We start from the raw sequence: 23,314 nt of genomic DNA, 5'->3' as shown, positions 1-23,314 counted from the left end.
TTTGACTAAAAAGGTTATGATGGTATTTCTGTTTCCTACATTAATTTCAAATATTTATGAAAAGACATGAAGTTTAATTTAACAAAATTATATTCGTTCGCTAAAAGCGGAAGAACACGTCCCTTGTGCAACGGCGCATGGGCCGAAATAGGGAAAACAAATGAAATAGATCATGGAATTACAATTTTAATTGAGAAAAAATAGAATTTACGTCGGAAATTGTTTTTTACTGTTGCAATGATGTCCCGTAATGATTTAGATTCGATACAGGTGCAGCTGAAAATTTCTATTCAGAACCATCAGGTAAGTGAACCATGTCAACTTTTTTGGCTATTTTTGGTACTTTGCCGCACTTCAGAAAATATTATCAAAAAATACTAAAATGGCTAACTAGAATATATTTAGAATAGATTACATATAGATATATGCTTTCTTTATAAATTTCATTTTATTCAACAGGATTTGATGAATATCTGCGTTTATTAAAATAGTTCGTTCAGTTGATGAAATCGCCACAGCGATTGGCTGTTTGACAAAGTACATACGTATAATAGATATTGCTATATAACTCGGAGTTATTAAAATCTTAAATGTTTCATTGTTATTCATAAATTCTTTGAAATTGTAAATTGCATTTTTCTTTGTTATTTCTAGGCTCTAGTCACGTCCATGAAAAACGAACCACAGGTGAGCGGGTCAAATTAGGATGTCCATTGTGTATGGTATAGCACAACTGTTAACTTGCCCGTATTGATTTTTGTTGGGAACATTTCAGCACTCATAGAGTCTATATCAAGAGAAAAAATCAATGAACAAACACACTGATGAATACTCAATTTTTATTTTTGAAGCATTTCTTTAAATCTGGGAATATTCTTTTCTTATTCCTAATGTGTCATATAAACTTTTACAGCCTGCATATACACCTGGAATGCATTTCATTCTGAACATTTCCTTGATATCTGTATGACACTTGCATGGCAAATGTTTAGATCTCTAATAGGGGTATAAAGCCAAGCATTAACACAAACTCTTCGATATTATTTCAAAATAAACGAAACAAAATAAAAACAGGAAAATACATGAATAATTATTATTAGCCTAGTATAACATATATCATAATGATATGGCCTAGACGTGCCCCCCCCCCCCCCCCCCCCCCCCCCCCAACCCAACCCTCTGTCATTCTGGGTTGTTTGCTTCCACTTCAAAGGGGCCTAGAGAACATCCCTGTTCTGATGTTTATTCTTATAATACTAGATATTTCTTGACTGCAATATACACGTGCATTATAATTAATCGGAAAATCTATTATGAGTATTAATTCATGTTTCTTCCTAGTTATTCTTTAAAGGATATGAATATAAACCTTTTACAGAATGCGGAATTGAAGAAGAAACTCCATGAGTTACAGAAAGAAATATTCATTTTAAGTGAGAAACAAGTAAGTACTCTGTTCATGGTTTTGATTTACTTCATACAACTGCAAACATTCTTCTAATACTTCAGTGTTGACTTTCTGAAATCTTGCTACTATTGGATAATTTCATTACTTATCAGAGAGGCATAGTCCAGAGACTGCGATCAGACATAGTGAACAGACAGCCGAACCAACAGGCCCCAGTGCAGAGAAACACTCTTACCAAATCTCAAGAATCTCAGCCTCAGCCAGCTCACATCATGCCCCGCCCAATTCAGCCCCGCCCAATCCAGCCTGCCCCACCTTTACAACCCATTGTTCTGAGGCAGCCTGTGCAAGCTATTCAGGTAAGAAAAAGTTCAAAACACTTTTTACAGACAACATAAGTGGAAATCCAAAAATAATAAAAAAAGTAGGTGGAAGATAACAAGATAGACTCTGGTTTTGTGGGTTTCATCATTTCTTTATTGTGCAGGGGTTGAAAAAATTTTCACCTGCTGAGTCCAGGACTTGAGGGGACATTTTTTGCCCTGTCTCACTGAGATATATCAAAGTCCAGGTTGAATTTGAGAATTTATTATTGTTATTTTACATTATCAAATGGCTACATAAAAACCAGTATTTAAATTTTCAATCTTTTATTTCTTTAATACACATTCATCATCATTACACAGTGACAGTTTTACTAAAGACTAACCACGGACGATCGTCTCACTAATGTTTGAGAAACACTCTTGTTCTCTTACTAATTGTCTTTGTTTTCATCTGATCTTCAATTGTTGAGCTGTAAATCCAAAGTTTTATAGACTCATTTTAACGCCACCATTAAATCGGAAACATACATATGTTTGAAATCATGGTTTGTAATAGAGTGTAATGTAGAAATCCAAATTGGCGTCTTCGGCAATCTATTTCGACGTTTGCATGAATAAAACAGAAATTGTGAAGTTTATGAAATTCAAAACATGTTCAAATATTTTTTCTGGAATACAGTCATCTTTACTTTCATTCATCAATCACATATGGCTATTTTCTGTACAATTTTCAGACTTCACTTGAAAAATTTTTGAACTCCTGATTGTGACAATTTTGACAATTATTTATAGTAATGGTAATGATGCCTGGAAATACTGTAGATCAGTTTTATTTGCAAGGATACAATGATGTATTTATTCAAGAGACATAACTTTTGTGAATGATTATATATTAAGTCTCTTATGTGTAAAAGTGTATTCACACGCACTGAATTTTCACGAATGGTTAGTTTCACAAAATTACATGTAGATAATTGTTTTTGCAAATAGAATGTGATCTACGGTACATTAAAGAGTCAATGAAACCCACAACATTGAAGTCATCCTTGTTATTTTCCACCCGGTGTCTATAAGAGTAAAGTATATGCCTCAGCTGAGGATCAAATCTGGGACCTCTGGCGCGACAGTCCAGTGCTCTACCATTTGAGCTGAATTAAGGGTTAATCGAGTAGAAAGGCCAATACATGTCCAAGAACAAATACGATGTCGATATTGACAATAGCATGACGATGTCGTGCCAATCTCACCATTTTGCAAAATTATAATTTATCATATACATAACTGTTTTCAAGGACCATATGCAATGTTGATATCGATGTTATTATACCTCAGTATGAGAATTCTATGCAACGCGTAATCTGATTGGTCTAGACAGTCACGTGCCAGGGATGACAAAACTTCATATCTCCCTCTCAAACATCATATCTCCCCATCATATATACCTCTTGGGCAACCTCGTTCATTTTCCATATATTTTACGGCAAGGTAGACGTAGTTTATTGTAGCGTCACAATGAGTTAGAGTCATTGTACTTTCATAGTTCATAAGGCACAAAATATGCGGGTCTCTGATACACAGTTAAATCGCCTGGTTTTGGTTGATACAAAGACAAGCAAGTAAATCAGCATTCAAGGAGAATGGAACTACAAAAAAATTGGTTATTATATTACTGTATTTCGTTGTTTGTACCTTATACCGTACGTTAACGGCGCGGTGTTACCGTTAGGGCGATCTCAGCTACATGCAATGTATAGATGAGCAGACTCCAATTTCAAATGCATATTTATAGTTTGTTTCGGTATAATAAACAATTTATTGCATGAATGTTTGAGAGATTTGGGGAATATGATTTTTCTTGGGTGAATAAATCTTCATATCTCCCTCACTATCATGCAATAAATGTATAATATCAACAATAGCATGACGATATCATGTTGATATCATCATCTGACGAAGTTATTGTTTTCCATATACAACATTGTTTTCCCATGACCATTGAAGTGTGATGTCGATTAACATGATAATATTGTATCGATATCGTCATCTAACAAACTTATTGTTTACCATCTACACACTGTTTTCCAATGACCAAGTACAAAGTTGATATCGACAGTATTACTTCCATATCGTCAATTGACAACATTATAAAATACCATATACAAGACTGTTTTCAAAGGTCATATATGACAATGATATAATGTTATGTTTAGGGTTAAGGTTAGACGGTATATTTATGGGGACCACCTTACTCTGATGGCGCCATATTTATGGGGACCAGCACACTAGCAGTGTTCCATTATATGGCACCAGTACTTGAAACTTTTACCGGTAATCACTCCTTGAACAGTATCAAATTTTGTATTCTATTCACAACATAGGAAGGGATGACTCAAACTAAACATGCATGGCACACACGATGGTAATGGTCACTAAGATTATGATTCGATATGAAGATGATATGGTCTATATTGACAGGAAAAAATATATCAACACGATATGATGTCTATATCAACAATAATCTCAATAGTCATGATTCAACATTGATATGACATCAACACAATTCGATAGTGTCCATATTGACGAGACAGAAAACCTGAACATTTTAAAAAATCAAATATCGATCAAGACAAGACAGAAAACCTCAACAATCATGATTCTATATCAATACAGTATCGAAAATACAAACCCTTAACCCAGTACAGTTGAAATGGTCAATATCGTATTGATATCGTTTCATTATTGCCGATATTGTTGATATTGTATTTACATCAGGTCTTTGACATAACTCGAAAGGCCATACATGTAACACTACCCCTTTTCCCCCTCCAGAGAGAGAGGGGCATCCTCAGTCTCCCGGAGTGTAAGTGCCTATGGGGCAAAGTTCCGGAGGCAGTCACTCTACAGAGGCATATACTTGACCTCTTTACACTTGCACCCATTGTTCTTGATGATGAGAAGCGAAGACCTCCTGTAATGGAATGGCAATTTCAAGTTAAGGATGGATTCTTCTCATAGCAGTGGGATATTTTGTATGCAAAGATTTTAGGATATATACATTCTTTTGACACCCAACAAAAAATCCATGGTGGCAGTTCTTGTTTTTGTGTCAAGGTTAGTTCATGCAAGAGGATCTTGAAATATTTTTAGAGCAGACATTAGTTATATCTACCAGTGGCTTATTTACATATTTTGTCCTAATTTGCAGCATAAACACTAAATGCTATATATGTTAAATATGTGTCTTTTACAAAGCATAACCAACAAACATAGGCAGATTCAATACGAAAATATTGTAGATTGAATCTTTTTCAATAAAATCTTGTTAACCATAAAATATTTCAAAAGTCTAAGTTATATATGAATAATCAATTTTATTATATGATTGAATAATTCCTAGCTCTCTAATTGGCTGAGATCCAACAATGTAGAAATCATACTACGTTATGTTTACCTGCACGTGACCTTCCAGGTGAACATAAGGAATTATTTTTTCCACATAGGACCAAAAATAGGTCGGGAACTTCCAATTTGACGCGATCGATTATACTTATTTTTGCCATCCAATGAAATTCGCATTTCTCACTGGGTTCGGCTTGAAACTTACAATTAAAGCAAAGAACAATCTTGAAGGGTTTTTTAATCATTTAATCATATAATAAAACAATTATTGCTGTTTTTGAGGTCAATAGGATGATTTAGCCACCTTCGAAGTACAATATTCACCTCGCCCTTCGGGGCTCGGTGAATATTGTACTCCTCAGGTGTCTAAATCATCGTATTGACCTCAAAAACAGCAATAATTGTATAATATGTTTCAAATATTGAATCCAAGGACAATAAATCTGTTTTCATTAAATTATTTATTAAGTCCATTAGGCAATAGATTTCCATTATTTTTCATAAACATTTTGTATAGTTTTTAAAGAAGCAGTTTCATGAAATTGTCATGAATACTGTTATATCGTTATAACCAGTTTTTGTGAAATTTTGATAATGCTGTTTAAGGAAAATTGCAGTTTTCTGATGTTGATAACAGGTATATAAAAAAATTTATGAATACAGCAACATACTTATTTTATCATTTTTATTTGTTACTAAGATATATTATTTGAAGAATTAATAATCAAATATATGATTAAACCTATAATTCTACAGGGGTGGAATTACTTTGAGACATATTCCCATAGTTTTGAAAGTGTTTTCGTGCTGTGATTTTGTTATACTGGGGGGAAAAAAATCAATAGTTATGAATTTTTAAGCGAGGGAATGAAGTGATATTTTACTAAACAATGATTCCACCAAAAATATAGTCCTCTACAATGCAAGTTCCCAATACCCCATTATAGCATTAACAGTAAGCAAGAAATGTAATGTAATGTGACTCACATATTTTGAAACTGAAATATGGTGCATATCTTGTAATTAGTCTAAATTATGACAAGAATCCATCATCAACAGTGATTGAAGCCAATATCCATTTATAGCTAGATGAACTGAGGCAACACAGATAAAAACATGTTCACAGACCCACAACACACACAAAGTGACCTCAGTGAGATTCAACCAACAACTTTTCATTTCTAGCTCAATCCATATGACCATAGCCCAATGGGCTATACAGCATTTAAAATTAAGAAAAAAAGTATCACACCTGAATTTTATAATCTTTTAATTTTGCTAAAGACTAATTTCAGCATTCTTTAATATATTTTGTGAATTACAGCCCAAGCCATTGATTGAAAATATCCCACCAAGTCCGAGCACAGGAACACGGGTTAGTACAGACTCGGCTCCTCAGAAACCAGGTTCACCTCCGATAAGGGTACCCACATACCACAGACCCTCAATTTTACAGGTATGTCAACTCCATTATTGTACAGAAGCTGTGGGTCACATAGGGGATACCTTACACCTAGTATATTTCACAACCTGTAGTAATGAACATAGAAAATTATGAATCAGAAATTTTAGGATTGTGCTATTTACTATAAATCAATTTCACAGTACTCTATTTTTGTGTTTTTGCTTGGTTCAATTTATCAACAAAACTTCATTCCTCCTTGCCCTCATTTATAGTTTGAATGAATTCCACAAATCTTTCAAATTCATGTATGAATCCTCCACAAAAGAGATCCTTTTTCTTGACAATACAGTTTGCTTAGACCATAGGCTACTCTCCACTATTTTGTTAGCTCACGTGAGCTGAAGGCACTAGTGAACTTTTCTGATCAAAATTTGTCTGGTGTCTATTGTTGGCGTCATTGTTGTAAACTTTTCACATTTTCATCTTCTCCAAAACTACTCGGCCAATTTCAATCAAACTTGGTACAAATCAACCTTGGGTGAAGGGTATTCAAGTTTGTTCAAATGAAAGGCCATGCCCCCATCAAAGGGGAGATAATCACAAAAATGTAAAAATAGGGTGGGATCATTTAAAAATCTTCTTAGGAACCACTGGGTCAGAAATGTTCAAATTTACATGAAAGATTTCTGACATGGAAGAAATTCAAATTTGTTACTATCAAGGCCCCCCTGGGTAGGGTGGGGCCACAATATGGGATCAGAGTTTTACATGCAAATATATAGGGGAAATCTCTGAAAATCATCTCTCAAGAACCACTGGACCAGAAGAGTGAAAGTTTACATGAAAGCTTCCTGATATTGGGTAGTTTTGATCAGATAATGGCCCCCGGGAATAGGTTGGGGCCACAATATGGGGATCAAAGTTTTACATGCAGAAATATGGGAAAGTCTTCTCCAGAACCACAGGACCAATTTCAATCAAACTTGGTACACAACATCCTTGGATGAAGGGGATTCAAGTTTGTAGAAATGAAGGACCAGTCCCTGTTCAAAGGGGAGATAGTCATGAAAAAGCAAAAATAGGGTTGGGTCATTTAAAAATCTTCTTTTTAAAAACCACTGGGCCATAATAGTTGAAATTACAGGAAAGTTTCCTGACATAATGCAGATTCAGTGGGGAATCAAAGTTTTACATATAGTGAAAATCTTTAAAAATCTTCTCAGGAAACAAATTTTGAAAATCTTTTCTCCAAAACCACATGACCAATTTCAACCAAACTTGGTACAAAGCATCCCTAGCTGAAGTTTGTTCAAATGAAGGGTCATACCTCTCTTCAAGAGGAGATAATAATTAAGTAATGAATTTTTAGTAGTTACCTTTGGGGGGAAATTCTGAACCGAGGTGCTAGTATAATCAGTGTTCCTCAAGGTTGTTTATTGCTAGGAACTGCTGCTCAGGTGAGCAATATGGCCTTTGGTCCTTTTGTGTATCAAACCCACTGAAGCACAAATATAATTTTACATTATAATCCTAACCACCCAAAACTTATTATTAAACGTACTCTGTTCAGTCAAGTGTTAAGAATAATGAGAATTATGCAACAAAGCCCTGATTGTTCATCATCGTCTGTTTTGTGTGAACATTTTAATATGATCAGTTTCTTCTGTGAAACTACTGGGCCATTTATCTTTAAATATGGTATGAACTATGAACATCTTTAGGAAAGAGGAACTAAAATTGTGAATTTCATGTTCACTGCACCCCTGGGGCCTAAGGGGTGGGCTTCAAAACTAAAGCAAATGATGCAATCTTGAAAATTGTCATCTTTGCTCAGGGACATCTAGCAGACAAACTGTGTGTATCATCATGATGGACAAGGATATATTGACCAAACTTGTGAAATTCATGGCTCCTGGGTGAAGGGTTCTGTTGCTACTTAAGGAGGATTGTATAGTTCATTATTCCTAAATCTTCTGAACTCCTGGACATCAAACAATGAAATTGAGTACATAGTAATTATAAGAGGAGAAACCTTTGTTAAAATTTGAAACTCATAGAATCATAGCCCTTGCCTTAGGTAAGGGATTCTGGTGCTTGGGGGGGGGGGGGGGGGGGGGGGGGGGGGGGGGGGGTAATGGTTCATATAATGAAATGCTTTTTTTTTAAGAGGGGCTTCTTCTTATTTCCTAGATATCAAATGAGCAAACTGAGCACATAGTGATAGTTGGGATAGGTTGCAGTTAAACTATGTATGATGAGAAAGGATGCCTCTACCAGAAATGTGAAATTTAAGGCGCCAGGGCTAAGGGGTCCTAGTGCTAGCTTAGGCAGGATCTTGTAGCTCATAAAATGACAAATGAACCCAGGGGCAATGGTCAGGCTCTAAGGTGGAGCCCATATAGGTATTACAGTGAAAATATTTCCTTCATTACCTCTGTGCATAGTATATACATGGTTATAAAAAGCATTTATCTGTCAACCAGAATTGTGAATTTCTGTACCCTTGAGCCTGGGGTTTAGGCATAAGGGTGGTACCAAACAGTAAAAATTCATTATTTTTTTTTTTAAATATCAGAATTTTTACTTCTATATATTATGAACGAATATTGTGTGTATGGTTATAAAGAGCACTCTACCAAAATCATGAAATTACTCTTGGACATTGAAAACACTGACTCTGGAAAGCTAAGGACAATTTCTTTTCATTCTTTAAACATTACTGCATATTACTTGACTAACTATTTCAAAAGTCCCACAGGCCTCTTGTTTTCCAATATTGAGGTGTGCACTATACATGGATGTGCACTACACACGGTACTTTGGAGTATATGTATGCTTTAGTCACAGTGTAGGTCCGTAATTCGATATCACACATCGTATTTATCCTCATTTTATTCTATTTTTCCACACAACTCTTTTGATTGGATGTATATAGATTCCATAGCCAGTGTGAGTTAGCAACCGATTGTTTTAGGCTTGCCTAGTGTTTCTTGAAACATTAAAGAATTTGAGAAAATCAGTGACTAACAAGTACATGTTAATGGGCTTTTTTCTCGCATTATGACATTGGCAGGGTTTTTGCAATAGACATAAGTGTTCTCGATCTGAAATATATAAGGGAAAGTTTGAAGATTGAAATATTGAAACAACCAGTCAGAATTGTCTCGGGCGTTTCATAACTTGTTAGTAAAAGCAAAGAAGAACAACTGCACCAGAGTGATTTTGTAAGAAGGTTGTCTATCTGCCATCCATAAAGCTTTGACATGGTCATAACATCCATATTAGAGAAATAATGTTATACTTTGTGGAAATATTCCTGTTGGAAGCTGGTGTCATGACATTAATCCAAGGTCATGCCCTCAAGGTCACTATGAACGCTGAGGATTTTTTTAGGTCTGACTCATCGTTTTTGCTTGCTTTGTTGCAAAAAGTTTATACTTGGTGCAAATGTTCTTATGAGAAAGTGATGTTACAATTTTGATCCAATATCATATGTCCATGGTCAAGGACACTACTGACTTGTATCAAGTCTCCTTTATATGTATACAGACTGTAATTTCTACAGGTTTCAGTTTTTATTTAGTAATGCTCATCTGCCCATCTTTTGATTGGACATATTATGTGAAGGCATTATCTGTTTGTCTGTAACGCTTTGTCTATGACCTTAATCCAAGGTGACAAGGTCAATGTCACTACTCAGTAGGGCTGAAACGATTCACCAAAATATTGATACTGTTCAATATAAACCGTTGATTCAATGTTCAATTCATTGCCTCGATTTTTGGTTCGATACGTTTATTACAAACTGGTTCAGTAAAATACATCATGTTCGGCCTGTAATGATTATTTTTACTTGCATGAGGGACAAAATAGCGCCAAATAACGTTCAGACTGTTGTTTACCTTGAGTTTTACGAAAATAATAATAAACTTTATCAGTTTAAACTACAGAGCCAACATGCATCTTACCATTTTGGCAATTTGGAAACATTTTGCTTTTAAAATTATGAATGTGAATCTTGGTAATTAAACTTTTTTTGAATGTTATTATTGGTTTCTTCTGTAAATTGTATCGTATTGAAAGTATTTTAAAAATTGTGACATAAGTATTGCAATATGTATCTTATCGTGAAGGGGGCGTATCGTTTCAGCCCTACTACTTAGACCACAGCAAATGTAAATGTGATCAATTTTATGAGAATGTTGCATGTTTGTTTCACATACCTCAGGAGTAGACATCTTGGAATAGTGTAATCTATCTACATAGTATTAGGTTTTTGCTCCTTGAAAATCTTTTTTAAATACTCCCTTGGAGTTCAAATTATATTAATTATTATCTTGTATCTTATATAGGGAAGCAAGTCTCCCATTAGCAACAAAAGTCATCATGTGACTTCCTCCTTTGTAAGGAAACCTTCAGACTCAGATAACAAAGAGTTCACCAAACCAGCAGACAAGAAACAGGTCTCTCAGGAGGAAAAAGAAGTATGTATCATGTTAAAAATTCTTGTGTTTTTTTATCTTCTAAGGGTCATTGCATAGAATAGAATAGAATAGAATATGATTTATTTCCAAATTAGGGCCCTCTCGGGCATACAGCATACATGATTGTTAACATTTCAATGTGCAATGACGATAAAAAGAAAAACAAAACAAGAGTAAAATATGCACTATTAGTATGAGCAATGTTCATACATGAGACATTTGAACATGATAATACTTATTTGCATTATATGTAAGTACCACCGTGTATCCTAATGCAAAATAGTCAGAAATACACATAGGGAAAATATATATATATATATATATATATATATATATATAGATGTCTATATACAGTATATACATGTACATAACAACTCTACATGTAATAATAGTAAAGATAGTAAAGTACATATGATTAACTCCAATATACAGACATACAGACATGCATATAAGATGGCATTAGTGCCTGTAATGAAGTTATTTTGGATTTTGTGTAGGCAATAGAGAAAATGATAAATCGTAGAATGAATAAAAAGAAAATTTATTTAGCATTAAGATAAGAACTATAAAGATGTTTGAGAAACACAAAGTAATCACACTTTCACATCCACACACCCACTCTCTCACCGAGAAAGAAAATATAAATTGATGTAATAAACCTGGCAAAATTGACAATCAATATAACATATAACTGTCAAGACAATTCAATAGTCAATACAACAAATATGTTATTCCAGGCTGAAAATATAACTGGTAATAAATGTATTACAAAATGGTTCAAATAGCAACAAATTCAATATAAGAATCATACCATTCATCTAATTATACACCCCGCAACAGGGGGGGGGGGGGTATACTGGAATCAGGTTGTCCGTCTGTCTGTCCGTCCGTCCGTCTGTCTGTAGACGCAATGGTTTCCGGACTTTAAAGCATTATCCTTTCCACCTTCTGTCACCATATCATATATATGGACTACCCATGGGATGAAGATGTTCCCTATTGATTTTGGGGTCAAAAGGTCAAAGGTCAAGTGCACTGGACATCGAAGTAGCAATATGGTTTCCGGGCTCTAAAGCTTTATCCTTTCCACCTACAGTCACCATATCATACATATGGACTACCCATGGGATGAAGATGTTCCCTATCGATTTTGGGGTCAAAAGGTCAAAGGTCATGCGCACTGGACATCGAAGTAGCAATATGGTTTCCGGGCTCTAAAGCATTATCCTTTCCACCTACAGTCACCATATCATACATATGGACTACCCATGGGATGAAGATGTTCCCTATTGATTTTGGGGTCAAAAGGTCAAAGGTCAAGCGCACTGGACATCGAAGTAGCAATGTGGTTTCCGGGCTCTAAAGCGTTATCCTTTCCACCTACAGTCACCGTATCACACATATGGACTACCCATGGGATGAAGATGTTCCCTGTTGATTTTGGGGTCAAAAGGTCAAAGGTCACGCGCACTGGACATCGAAGTAGCAATATGGTTCGGTTTGTCATGCCATTTGTTTTTTACACTCAGAAAAGAGGTAGTTTATACCTATTACCAACACCCTTTGGGAGATTGGGGTAAGCGGGGGGTATTCTTAGTGAGCATTGCTCACAGTACCTCTTGTTTGATTTAATTTTGGGGTTATTCACTTGCGCGTGTCAAAGAAATATTTACCAATTAAAAAGTAGTTGCAATACAAGCATACTTGAGTGGATTTTGCATCACTCGTAAAGCATGGTGTATTAGTCTTATTTAGGGATTGTCTGATGTGTCTGTACAGTAATACATACAGACACATTTACTCGTAAAGCATGGTGTATTAGTCTTATTTAGGGATTGTCTGATGTGTCTGTACAGTAATACATACAGACACATTCACTCGTAAAGCATGGTGTATTAGTCTTATTTAGGGATTGTCTGATGTGTCTGTACAGTAATACATACAGACACATTTACTCGTAAAGCATGGTGTATTAGTCTTATTTAGGGATTGTCTGATGTGTCTGTACAGTAATACATACAGACACATTCACTCGTAAAGCATGGTGTATTAGTCTTATTTAGGGATTGTCTGATGTGTCTGTACAGTAATACATACAGACACATTCACTCGTAAAGCATGGTGTATTAGTCTTATTTAGGGATTGTCTGATGTGTCTGTACAGTAATACATACAGACACATTTACTCGTAAAGCATGGTGTATTAGTCTTATTTAGGGATTGTCTGATGTGTCTGTACAGTAATACATACAGACACATTTACTCGTAAAGCATGGTGTATTAGTCTTATTTAGGGATTGTCTGATGTGTCTGTACAGTAATACATACAGACACATTTACTCGTAAAGCATGGTGTATTAGTCTTATTTAGGGATTGTCTGATGTGTCTGTACAGTAATACATACAGACACATTTACTCGTAAAGCATGGTGTATTAGTCTTATTTAGGGATTGTCTGATGTGTCTGTACAGTAATACATACAGACACATTCACTCGTAAAGCATGGTGTATTAGTCTTATTTAGGGATTGTCTGATGTGTCTGTACAGTAATACATACAGACACATTCACTCGTAAAGCATGGTGTATTAGTCTTATTTAGGGATTGTCTGATGTGTCTGTACAGTAATACATACAGACACATTCACTCGTAAAGCATGGTGTATTAGTCTTATTTAGGGATTGTCTGATGTGTCTGTACAGTAATACATACAGACACATTTACTTTATGGAATACTCTCATTGTGATATGAGTATCTATAATCTTTTACAGAAAATGACATTTATAGCTGCATTGGATTTGGTGACCCAAGAGACTCTGAAAGGTAAGGCATGTTGAACATTTAAAGGTAAGGCATGTTGAACATTTAAAGGTAAGGCATGTTGAACATTTAAAGTTTTAATAAGTGAACTAGAAGGCATCTTTTCAACTGTTGATACATCTAAAATATTAAATATTTTAAATGGCTGATTCATAAAATTCAGGGAAAACAGAGAAATTGTTTATGTAATAACACAGAAATTATGATAGAGTTATGTATCGATCTTATTGTACAGAAATGCAAAACAGAAGATATGAGAGAAAGAGGCGGACCACCGCTAATCCACTGTACAACTTTGAGCCAGAGGTAGTCATTTATCTTGTTATTTGAGTTTGTAGGGAGTTGCTAACATATTTTTGGCATACTCATTTGATTTCTGCTTCACAGAGAAAAAGGCCGCAAAACTTGATGTTGGCATCCTCCATTTCAAATCCACCCAATGGGAAAAGAGGACGAGGTATGAGGAGTGATAATTTCAAATTAGTGATCATTGTGTAACGATACGAGTATGTAGCCCAAACTTTGGGGGTAAAATGACATTAATAAAAACATTGCTAACTGTTGAATTCTGATAAATAGACAGAGGAATGATCTGATGATTAGAATTAACAGGTTGAGATGGAGTTCTTTAGATTTTCAAGCTTTTGTAGGGTGAGATGTTTGACCAGAATGAATGACTGGGGATAACAACTTTATTGTTCCATTATTTGTTTTTAGGTCGTCCCCCAAAGTCTCGTTCACCCAACAGCAGTGTTCCAGGAACTCCTGAAAGTACTGATGGTCTCATTACTAATGGAATGACCAGACCTAATAACGTATGAGTATAGCTCTTGGAACATAGATACAGTGGTCTCATCATTTATTGTTGAATATTAGCAGGGCTTAATTGACCCTTATTGGTACAGGGTACACTACTGTTTCAATTCAGAATTTTGTTGAAAAATTGCTATTTGGGAAATTACTTTGACGGAAAATAATGCATTGTAGGTAGAAAAACAAAAACCAGAGTCATTCATATGTTGTAATTAAAAGTACATGTGCTCTGTTTTTTTATCATGGGTGTTATTAAAGATGTAAAGGATATTCTTTAATAAAATAAAACAAAACACTCTATTAAATATGCATACAAAGAACTATGGTTGTAGAGATATAAATGAAAGTAGAAAAAGATAGCCTGTCTTTTTAAAATATGGTTGTAGAGATATAAATGAAAGTTGAAAAAGATAGTCTGTCTTTTTAAACATTTTTTCCGAAATGAGCTTTAGAACTGACCACGTGGCTGTCTTGTTCACATGCTATTTTCCCAGCAATTCTCGGATCTGTGCATATATGATTACGCTTCATTGTTTTACACACAAAGTAGCATAACGAATTTAGTTTGATTGTTCCTCATTCCTAATAAAATATCTACATTCGATGAACTTAATATCAAAACTTGCCAACTCCATACATACTTCATTTTTTTTGTCAATAAGGAGCTTGACGTACATATGTTTATATTTCATTTAGATAAGCACCTTGGTGATTGCGACCATGGTATTAAACCAATTTGTTCCCAAAATGTTGCAGATTTTACGTAACAACATAGATACCATTCTTACTATGGTTGTGAGCTTATATTTTTGAAAAATTTCAATTGGGATTGGGTCTATTTACCGGACCCTCATGCGAGGGACATTAAGTCCTGATTAGTATTCTTTGTTTTCATGGTTGTGCCAAACCACAAAGTGAAGTGCTCTATGAAATACTGAAATTTTTGTTCATTAAAGCTGCACATTTAAGAAATAAATTTCAAATACATGTGGACATGAACTGTGGCACTTTACACCAGTATACTAATGTGCTTCATGAAAAATATGCTGACAATGAAGCATTGCTGTTCTTGCCCTCATGTATTTTCTTGCCCTCATGTATTTAAAATGAAATATATATTTCTTTATATATACATTTCACTTTCATTTTCCGAATATTCCCAGCCGTTCAAATAGTTCCACTATATCAAGGTTCATATGCACATCGTTTACATTTATGAGGAAATGACTATCATAAATGTAAAGATATCTATTAAAGGCAAAAATATTGAAAATGTAGATATATCAAGGTAGCTGTCCATGAAATTACATATCTACAATAATGAAATTTTGACAAATCTACAAAATTTGATGCTCATGAAACCACAGTACACATTTTTTATTTAATATATAGATATATATATATCTGTATAGATTTAATAAAATGCAAAAAGTTTATTTTACTTTTTCATATCTTTTTACAGTCTCTGTACACTTGTTTACACTTCATTACGGAATGCCCATTGCCTCTGTTATGAACTACCAGTACATCTCTGTATTGCCTCTGTTACAAACTTCCTATCTTTATACAGTCTGTATATTTGTGACTACAGTCGTAAAATATCTGTGTACTACATGACCAGTTTATATGCTATATACATTGTCTTACAGGATGTCCATGATGACTTTTGTGCAGTGTGTAACCAGTCTGGACAACTCCTCCTGTGTGACACCTGCAGTAAGGTATATCACCTCCAGTGTTTGGATCCACCCCTCAGTGAGATCCCTGATGGGAGGTGGAGCTGTCAGAAGTGTAGGGTAAAGGCCGTTTATTTCCTTTGAGCTCTTAATCTGGTAATTGGAATTTGGATGGCAATCTGTGGATTAAATACAGAAAGTGTATCAAAAATTTATTGTGATATGATAATGGTAAATGACTTCTTTAGAAGATAGGTTTTCTAGAAGGATTACAGTGCATAATTGAATTTATTACAGGCAAGTGGACGAGCGAGCTGGTCTTCTGATGCATTAGCTCGAGTGAACAACTTCATCACAAATAAGTCATGTATGTTCAATTATTCATCTTCCCAAATGTTTTACAGTTTTACACCAACAACATTGATAGAGAACTTTGCATAGCACATTCAATAGGTATAATTTTCTTTCCACTTCTCATGTATATAAACCAGTGACATTGAATTGTTCTTTGTACGATTTACTTGGTGCATCTCTGCTATAAATCCTGTTGGAACTCTCTGTCTCGTAAAATCAGCCCACTTTGAAGTGTCCTGATGGGAAACAAAACTCCAGTAACATTTTTTATTGCATCCACAGTGTTATTTATTGCAACCGGTTGTCGTCCGTCGTGCGTTAACAATTGAACATTTTTAACTGCTTCTTGATAACTACCAGTCCAATTCTGTTCATATTTGGTATGAAGCATCTTTGGGACAAGGGGGACTTAAATAGTAATTTGCAGGACTCCTGCACTCCTGGGGCCTTAGAGGCGGGATAAAAACTGCCCAAAATTGACTAATTTTCAAAAATCTTCTTCTCAAGAACCGCACATGTGTAAGAAAAACTAAATGCATCGTGATGGAGAGCAGGAAGGCCTCTACCAAAATTGTAAATTTCATGATCCCTGGGTTAGGAGTTTTGACCCCAGGGCGGGCCAAACTTGGTATATAGTGTTTATGTGTAAAACATTTAAATAACATCTTCTTTAGTGTTGTTGATACTATATTGAAACTAAATAGATATTTAGAAAAAGTAGGTAGTCCTTTACCAAAATTATAAATTTGATGATACCAGGGGTAGGGGTTTTGGTATCAGTGTGGGGCCAAAATGGTCAGTTATTAAATTTGTGAACAATAGACATTTTTAACTTCTTGATAACTATCATTCCAATTCTTTTCATATTTGGTATGAAGTATCTTTGGGACAAGGGGGACATAAATTGTAAATTTCAGGATTCCTGCACCCCTGTCCTTAAGGGCGGGGCAAAAGCTGCCCAAAATTGACCAATTTTCAAAAATCTTCTTCTCAAGAACCGCACACATGTAACAAAAACTAAATGCATAGTGATGTAGAGCAGGAAAGCCTCTACCAAAATTTTAAATTTCATGATCCCCGGGGTAGGGGTTCAGACCCCAGGGCGGGGCCAAACTTGTTATATAGTGTTTATGTGTAAAACACTTAAATTACATCTTCTTTAGTGCTATTGATACTAAATTGAAACTAAATGGATAGAGCAGGTAGTCTTTTACCAAAATTGTAAATTTGATGATCCCTAGAGTAAGGGTTCTGACCCCAGGGTTGAGCCAAACTTAGTATATAGTATTTATGTGTAAGTTTACTGATACTGTATAAAATTTAAATGCATACTTAGGACTATAGCAATGGATGTACAAAAAATGGTGAATTTCAATCAAAACCCAGGGTTATGACTTTAGGATGAGTCCAAATTAGTCATATGTTTTGATGTTTTAATGTTAATACACCTATTATTTAAAGCCTTTCATCAGTGTATGCACTTTTGAAGGCAGTGAAGTTTTAAGAACACATCTTGTTTTATACTGTTGCTGAACATTAGAATTTAGCTTAGATATTCAGAACAGGAAATTTTTTCTAGATTTCATAGCCCATGGAAGTAGTGATACTTTTTCACTAGTATTCAGGTGACTGATAAGGCCTGTGGGCCTCTTGTTCACTAAGTTATGGTCCTTGGACTTAGAAAAATGGCATGAATTACCAGTTTTTCAGGACTTTTTTTGTTGTGCTTTGCTTAGCAATAACAAGTTACAGATCAAGTTCAAATCTGGTTTTGGTCTGTTGATTTTTGATAAGTTATTGCCCTTTGACTTAGAAAAATAGCATAAATGATCAGATTCCGAACTTTGTTGTGCTTGCAGGTGTTCATTTGATGTTTGATACATTGCTTTGCTATAACATGTTACAGGTGAAGTTTGAATTTTGTGATTTTTTGCTGAGTTACAGCCCTTGGACTTTGAAAAAATGTGTGAATTCTCAGTTTTACGGACTTTTTGTTTTGTTGTGCTTGCACTCATTAAAACCTCTAGCATAGTAATACATTGTACAACAAAGACCTAAACCTAATTATAAATTTATCTTTTTTCCTGGTCTAGTCTTTGTACCTGAATAGTAGTTGATTCCCAACGATTCCTACATGTATCCTGGTTCCCCAATTTTCCCCTTTACTATAGCCTACATAAGAGACTTTGAATACTGTTGCGGTCCAGTAAATTTTGCGACCGGTAGGGGACTATGTATTGCCATGCAATACTCTCAGAATGCTTGTTTTTTGGCAAATTTCATTCGTAGGTTACCAGCCATTTCTGTATACAACAAATTCATTGCTCACAGAAACTGGAATAATTACAATTTGCAGTATCTCATCACATAGATTCCAGCATTTTGGAAATGGTGCACAGTGACATTACTTGTTTTTAATGCTCTTTTATTCTTGAGTGTTAAAAAAACAGAAGTATTTTCATCTTTGTAAAAAATTATCATATTGTTTGATTTAACTGCCCATTGGAGAGTTGTTGCATGGTACTCAAGTGACCATTCAGGCCCATTGACCTCTTGTTAAAAGTACTCTTTACACCTAAATATTTAGATAATACTTTGTGCTAAGATTACTTATGACCAGAGAATGTTCTGACCAAGAACCAAGGCCATTTGGCTTAAATCAAGGTCATTCGATAAAAGTTTGAAAATAATTGTCCAGGTGATAATGTAATAGCGGGGTGTTTGATGCAGATACCAATATTTCCTGGTCCCAAATGAAGGACATCTGTCCTAGGTTAAAGCTACCAAATGTAGTAAAAAAATTGAAATAAATGTCTGGGCCACAGATTGTAATGGAGAGATATTTTAAGCTTATTCTTGACTAAAAAAAATTGCTGAAGACCAGTGTGACCTGACCTAGAATCAGAGGAAAGGTCATGCAATGTCACATGTTAAAAAAAGGTTAAAAACATTTCTCTGGGCATTAATTTTAAAATGGACAGATAGCAGAAGTTCAGACATGACACATAGGTAGCTTATGACTATATAGTGTGTTATGCCCTGCATTAATTGATTGTTTGGCCAAGATATAAAGTTATTAGTCTCTCTCTCCCCCCCCCCCCCCCCCCCTCAAAGAGTTATAAATATATAGTTGTCCTGACCATGATTTTATTCGTTGAATGGCATTTTTGACCACAAAATAGTTCAGGGCATTATTCAACTGACCATCAAGATTTCTGATTTGTGTGCTTTGTGTAATACCCAGGTGATGTTAAGACTGATTGTCCTCTAATAAAAATGTTGGTATTGTGTTTAGCCAAAGAAGAAGAAAGGCGGAGGTTACAGAGAAGGAACAGTGACTTGTTGAGTGAGAAGTCACAACTAGAGAACAAAAACAAACAGTTCAATGACAATCTGATGGTAAGTAGTGGTGCAAAAGTCTTATCTAATTCAGCGTGTTAAAAGCAGTTTTAATTTTAGGTCACCTGAGTAAACTCAGGTGACCTATTGCAATTGGTCTGCATCTGTCGTGTGTTAATAATTGAACATTTTTAACTGCTTCTTGATAACTACCATTCCAATTCTTTTCAAATTTGGTATGAAGCATCTTTGGGACAAGGGGGACATAAATAGTAATTTTCAGGACTCCTGCACCCCTGGGGCTTTAGAGGCCGGACAAAAACTGCCAAAAATTGACCAATTTTCAAAAATCTTCTTCTCTAGAACCACACATGTGTAAGAAGAACTAAATGCATAGTGATGTAGAGCAGGAAGGACTCTACCAAAATAGTAAATTTCATGATCCCTGGGGTAGTCAGACTCCAGGGCGGGGCCAAACTTGGTATAGACATAGTGTATATGTGCAAAACATGTAAACGCTCTCTGCTTTAATTTTATTAATACTAAATTGAAACTAAATGGATATTTAGGAGTAGGTAATCCTTTACCAAAATTGTAAATTTCATGATCCTAGGGGGTAAGGGTTTAATTTCAGGATGGAACCAAAATTATTATAGTGATTATTGTCTTTATCATTTGAAGGACTTCTTCAAGTTTGAAAGTATGAAAACTAAATGCATATTTAGGAAAAGCAGAAAAGGATGTACAAAAAATGTTGAATATCGCTACCCCAGGGTTTTCACTTTAGGGTGGGTCCAAACTAGTGATATCATTTAATGATGATACATACTGTGCTCCCCGGATATATTGCCCCCATTATAATGCCGCCCCCTCTTATTGTCTAAAAATCCTAAAGAACAGATTTCTCCCCATGTTAACACCCCCATCATAATGCCAACCCTGCATAATGCCATGTTCCACTGATTTTCACAAACTAATGGTAAAATTTTATAGGTTTTACCCTTCATTATAATGCCAGTTACTTAACACCTATCAATAATGACACCTGTACTTTGAGAGCAGTGTGGTGAAGTGTGACAGTCTGGACAAGGTAGTCAGGTGGTGAGGTTAATTACAAATAATTGATGAATTAAACTAAAGATTATCGAAATGTTTATACAGAATGAAGCCCAAATAGATGTACAATATGGCAATATATCGAGGGAGCACTGTATATAATATTATGTGAAGCCTTTCATCAGTATATGCACTGTTGAGGGCATCAAAGTTTTTAGAACACATTATTTTATACTGTTCCTAAATATTACAATTTAGCTTAGATATTCAGAACAGGCAATTTGTCCTAGATTTTTAGCCCTTGGGACAAGTGATACATTTAACTATTACTCTTGTGACCGATAAGGCCTGTGGGCCTTATTAATATATACCTGTAGTTTTTGTACAGTTTATATGTTGAAATATTGCTTACTAGAATACTACTCACTAAAAACTGTACACATCCTACTGGTACATTATATTTGCAATATCCAAATAAACAAGATCGTTTTTATATGCCCATCAAAGACAGGACATATTATGGTATCTGTCGTCTGTCTGGACCTTGTAGGCAAAATGAACCGTAAGCTCCAGGATCTTTCAACTTGGTACATTTGATGAGAGGAAGATGCCTATTGTTTTTAAGGTCAAGGTTGTAGGCAGAATACAGATTGAAATATTAGAGCTAGGATTTTACAACTTGGTACATTCAATCACCATGATGAGAGGAAGATGCCTATTGTTTTCAAGTTCAAAGGTCAAGGTCATAGTATCAATTAATAGGAAAACATTGTAGGCAGAATTCAGACCAAACTAATTGGAGCTAGGATCTTACAAGTACATTTAATCACCATTATGAGAGGAAGATGCCTATTGTTTTTTAAGGTCAAAGGTCAAGGTTGTATCAAATAATAGGAAAACCTTGTAGGCAGAATACAAACCGAACTATTGGGGCTAGGATCGTCGAACCTGGTACACATACTCTTTATGCCAAGTGGAGGATGCCTTTTGTTCTTCAAGGTCAAAGGTCAAGATCATAATATCACTTAGTAGGAAAACCTTATAGGCAGGATACAGACCAAACCATTGGGGCTAGGACCGTCAAACTTGGTACACATACACCCTATGCCAAGTATAGGATGCCTATTGATTCTCAAGGTCAAAGGTCAAGGTTGTAGTTTCATTTTAGTAAAAAAACCATGTTTTAATTTTTCATATTTTTTTTCCATTATGAATAGAGGTATTACCCTGAAATTTTGTCATAACCTTCCTCTCAGAGAAATACATAATCATTGCACATTTCAGGTTGATTAGGGCTAAAAGTAGGTCAAATAGTTTTCTCGATTTTTTTTTTCTCCTCATGGATACAGATATTGCACTGAAGGTCTAACAGGCATAATTTGTACCGTTTGTGGCTCTCTTGTTCATATTTAGAAGAGATATTACCTTTTGTGAAAATTATATTATTATTTGAGAATTGCTGATATTTGCTAATAGAAATGTATTAATCAGGTTCAGATGCAGAGGCGGGATGATCTTCTGGAGAAGAACAAGCTTCACCAACAGAAAGTCGAAAGTCTGAAAAACTTCATCAAACTACTACAGAACTCCTAACATACAAGCTTCACCAACAGAAAGTCCAAAGTCTGTAAAACTTCATCAAACTACTACAGAACTCCTAACATACAAGCTTCACCAACAGAAAGTCCAAAGTCTGAAAAACTTCATCAAACTACTACAGAACTCCTAACATACAAGCTTCACCAACAGAAAGTCCAAAGTCTGTAAAACTTCATCAAACTACTACAGAACTCCTAACATACAAGCTTCACCAACAGAAAGTCCAAAGTCTGTAAAACTTCATCAAACTACTATAGAACTCCTAACATACAAGCTTCACCAACAGAAAGTCCAAAGTCTGTAAAACTTCATCAAACTACTATAGAACTCCTAACATACAAGCTTCACCAACAGAAAGTCCAAAGTCTGTAAAACTTCATCAAACTACTATAGAACTCCTAACATGAATTCACCTGCTGTACCCGGATACCTAAAACACTTAGAGCTTCATTCTTAATGTAACTTATGCTGCAGGTCTGCGCTTAGATTGTTTGTTTGTTGTTTTTTCACTTTAATTATTCATCTCACTGCAGGACAATGGAATTCCCTTATACAGGTTTGCTCAAAAGGCTGTGAAGTGCAGAGAGACAGTCTGTGTTTTGGTGTATTGTGCTTGAATTAGATTTTAATTTT

The 23,314-nt window shown here is 35.1% G+C and overlaps 1 protein-coding gene across 1 annotated transcript in view; it reads left to right on the top strand.

Moving 5' to 3' along the window:
• The first annotated feature begins 103 nt into the window (after window positions 1-103).
• The window catches only part of LOC125648344 (PHD finger protein 21A-like), a 24,334-nt gene continuing 1,123 nt past the window's right edge, over window positions 104-23,314 (top strand). Inside the window, exons 1-14 of the mRNA XM_048875350.2 lie at window positions 104-303; window positions 655-687; window positions 1,379-1,444; window positions 1,561-1,767; window positions 6,458-6,589; window positions 10,891-11,022; window positions 13,796-13,847; window positions 14,080-14,150; window positions 14,232-14,301; window positions 14,562-14,659; window positions 16,307-16,453; window positions 16,631-16,700; window positions 19,983-20,086; window positions 22,574-23,314. The exon at window positions 22,574-23,314 is cut by the window's right edge and continues 1,123 nt beyond it. Of these exons, the coding sequence (XP_048731307.1) occupies window positions 238-303; window positions 655-687; window positions 1,379-1,444; window positions 1,561-1,767; window positions 6,458-6,589; window positions 10,891-11,022; window positions 13,796-13,847; window positions 14,080-14,150; window positions 14,232-14,301; window positions 14,562-14,659; window positions 16,307-16,453; window positions 16,631-16,700; window positions 19,983-20,086; window positions 22,574-22,675 (1,350 nt within the window). The 5' untranslated portion in view covers window positions 104-237 and the 3' untranslated portion in view covers window positions 22,676-23,314. The remainder of the gene's footprint in view (window positions 304-654; window positions 688-1,378; window positions 1,445-1,560; window positions 1,768-6,457; window positions 6,590-10,890; window positions 11,023-13,795; window positions 13,848-14,079; window positions 14,151-14,231; window positions 14,302-14,561; window positions 14,660-16,306; window positions 16,454-16,630; window positions 16,701-19,982; window positions 20,087-22,573) is intronic.

Source organism: Ostrea edulis, chromosome 6 (assembly GCF_947568905.1).
Source record: "Ostrea edulis chromosome 6, xbOstEdul1.1, whole genome shotgun sequence".
In the NCBI taxonomy this organism is placed as follows: Eukaryota; Metazoa; Mollusca; class Bivalvia; order Ostreida; family Ostreidae; genus Ostrea; species Ostrea edulis.
The sequence above is the reverse complement of the archived record's forward strand: the minus strand, read 5'-3'. Positions and strand labels throughout refer to the sequence as shown.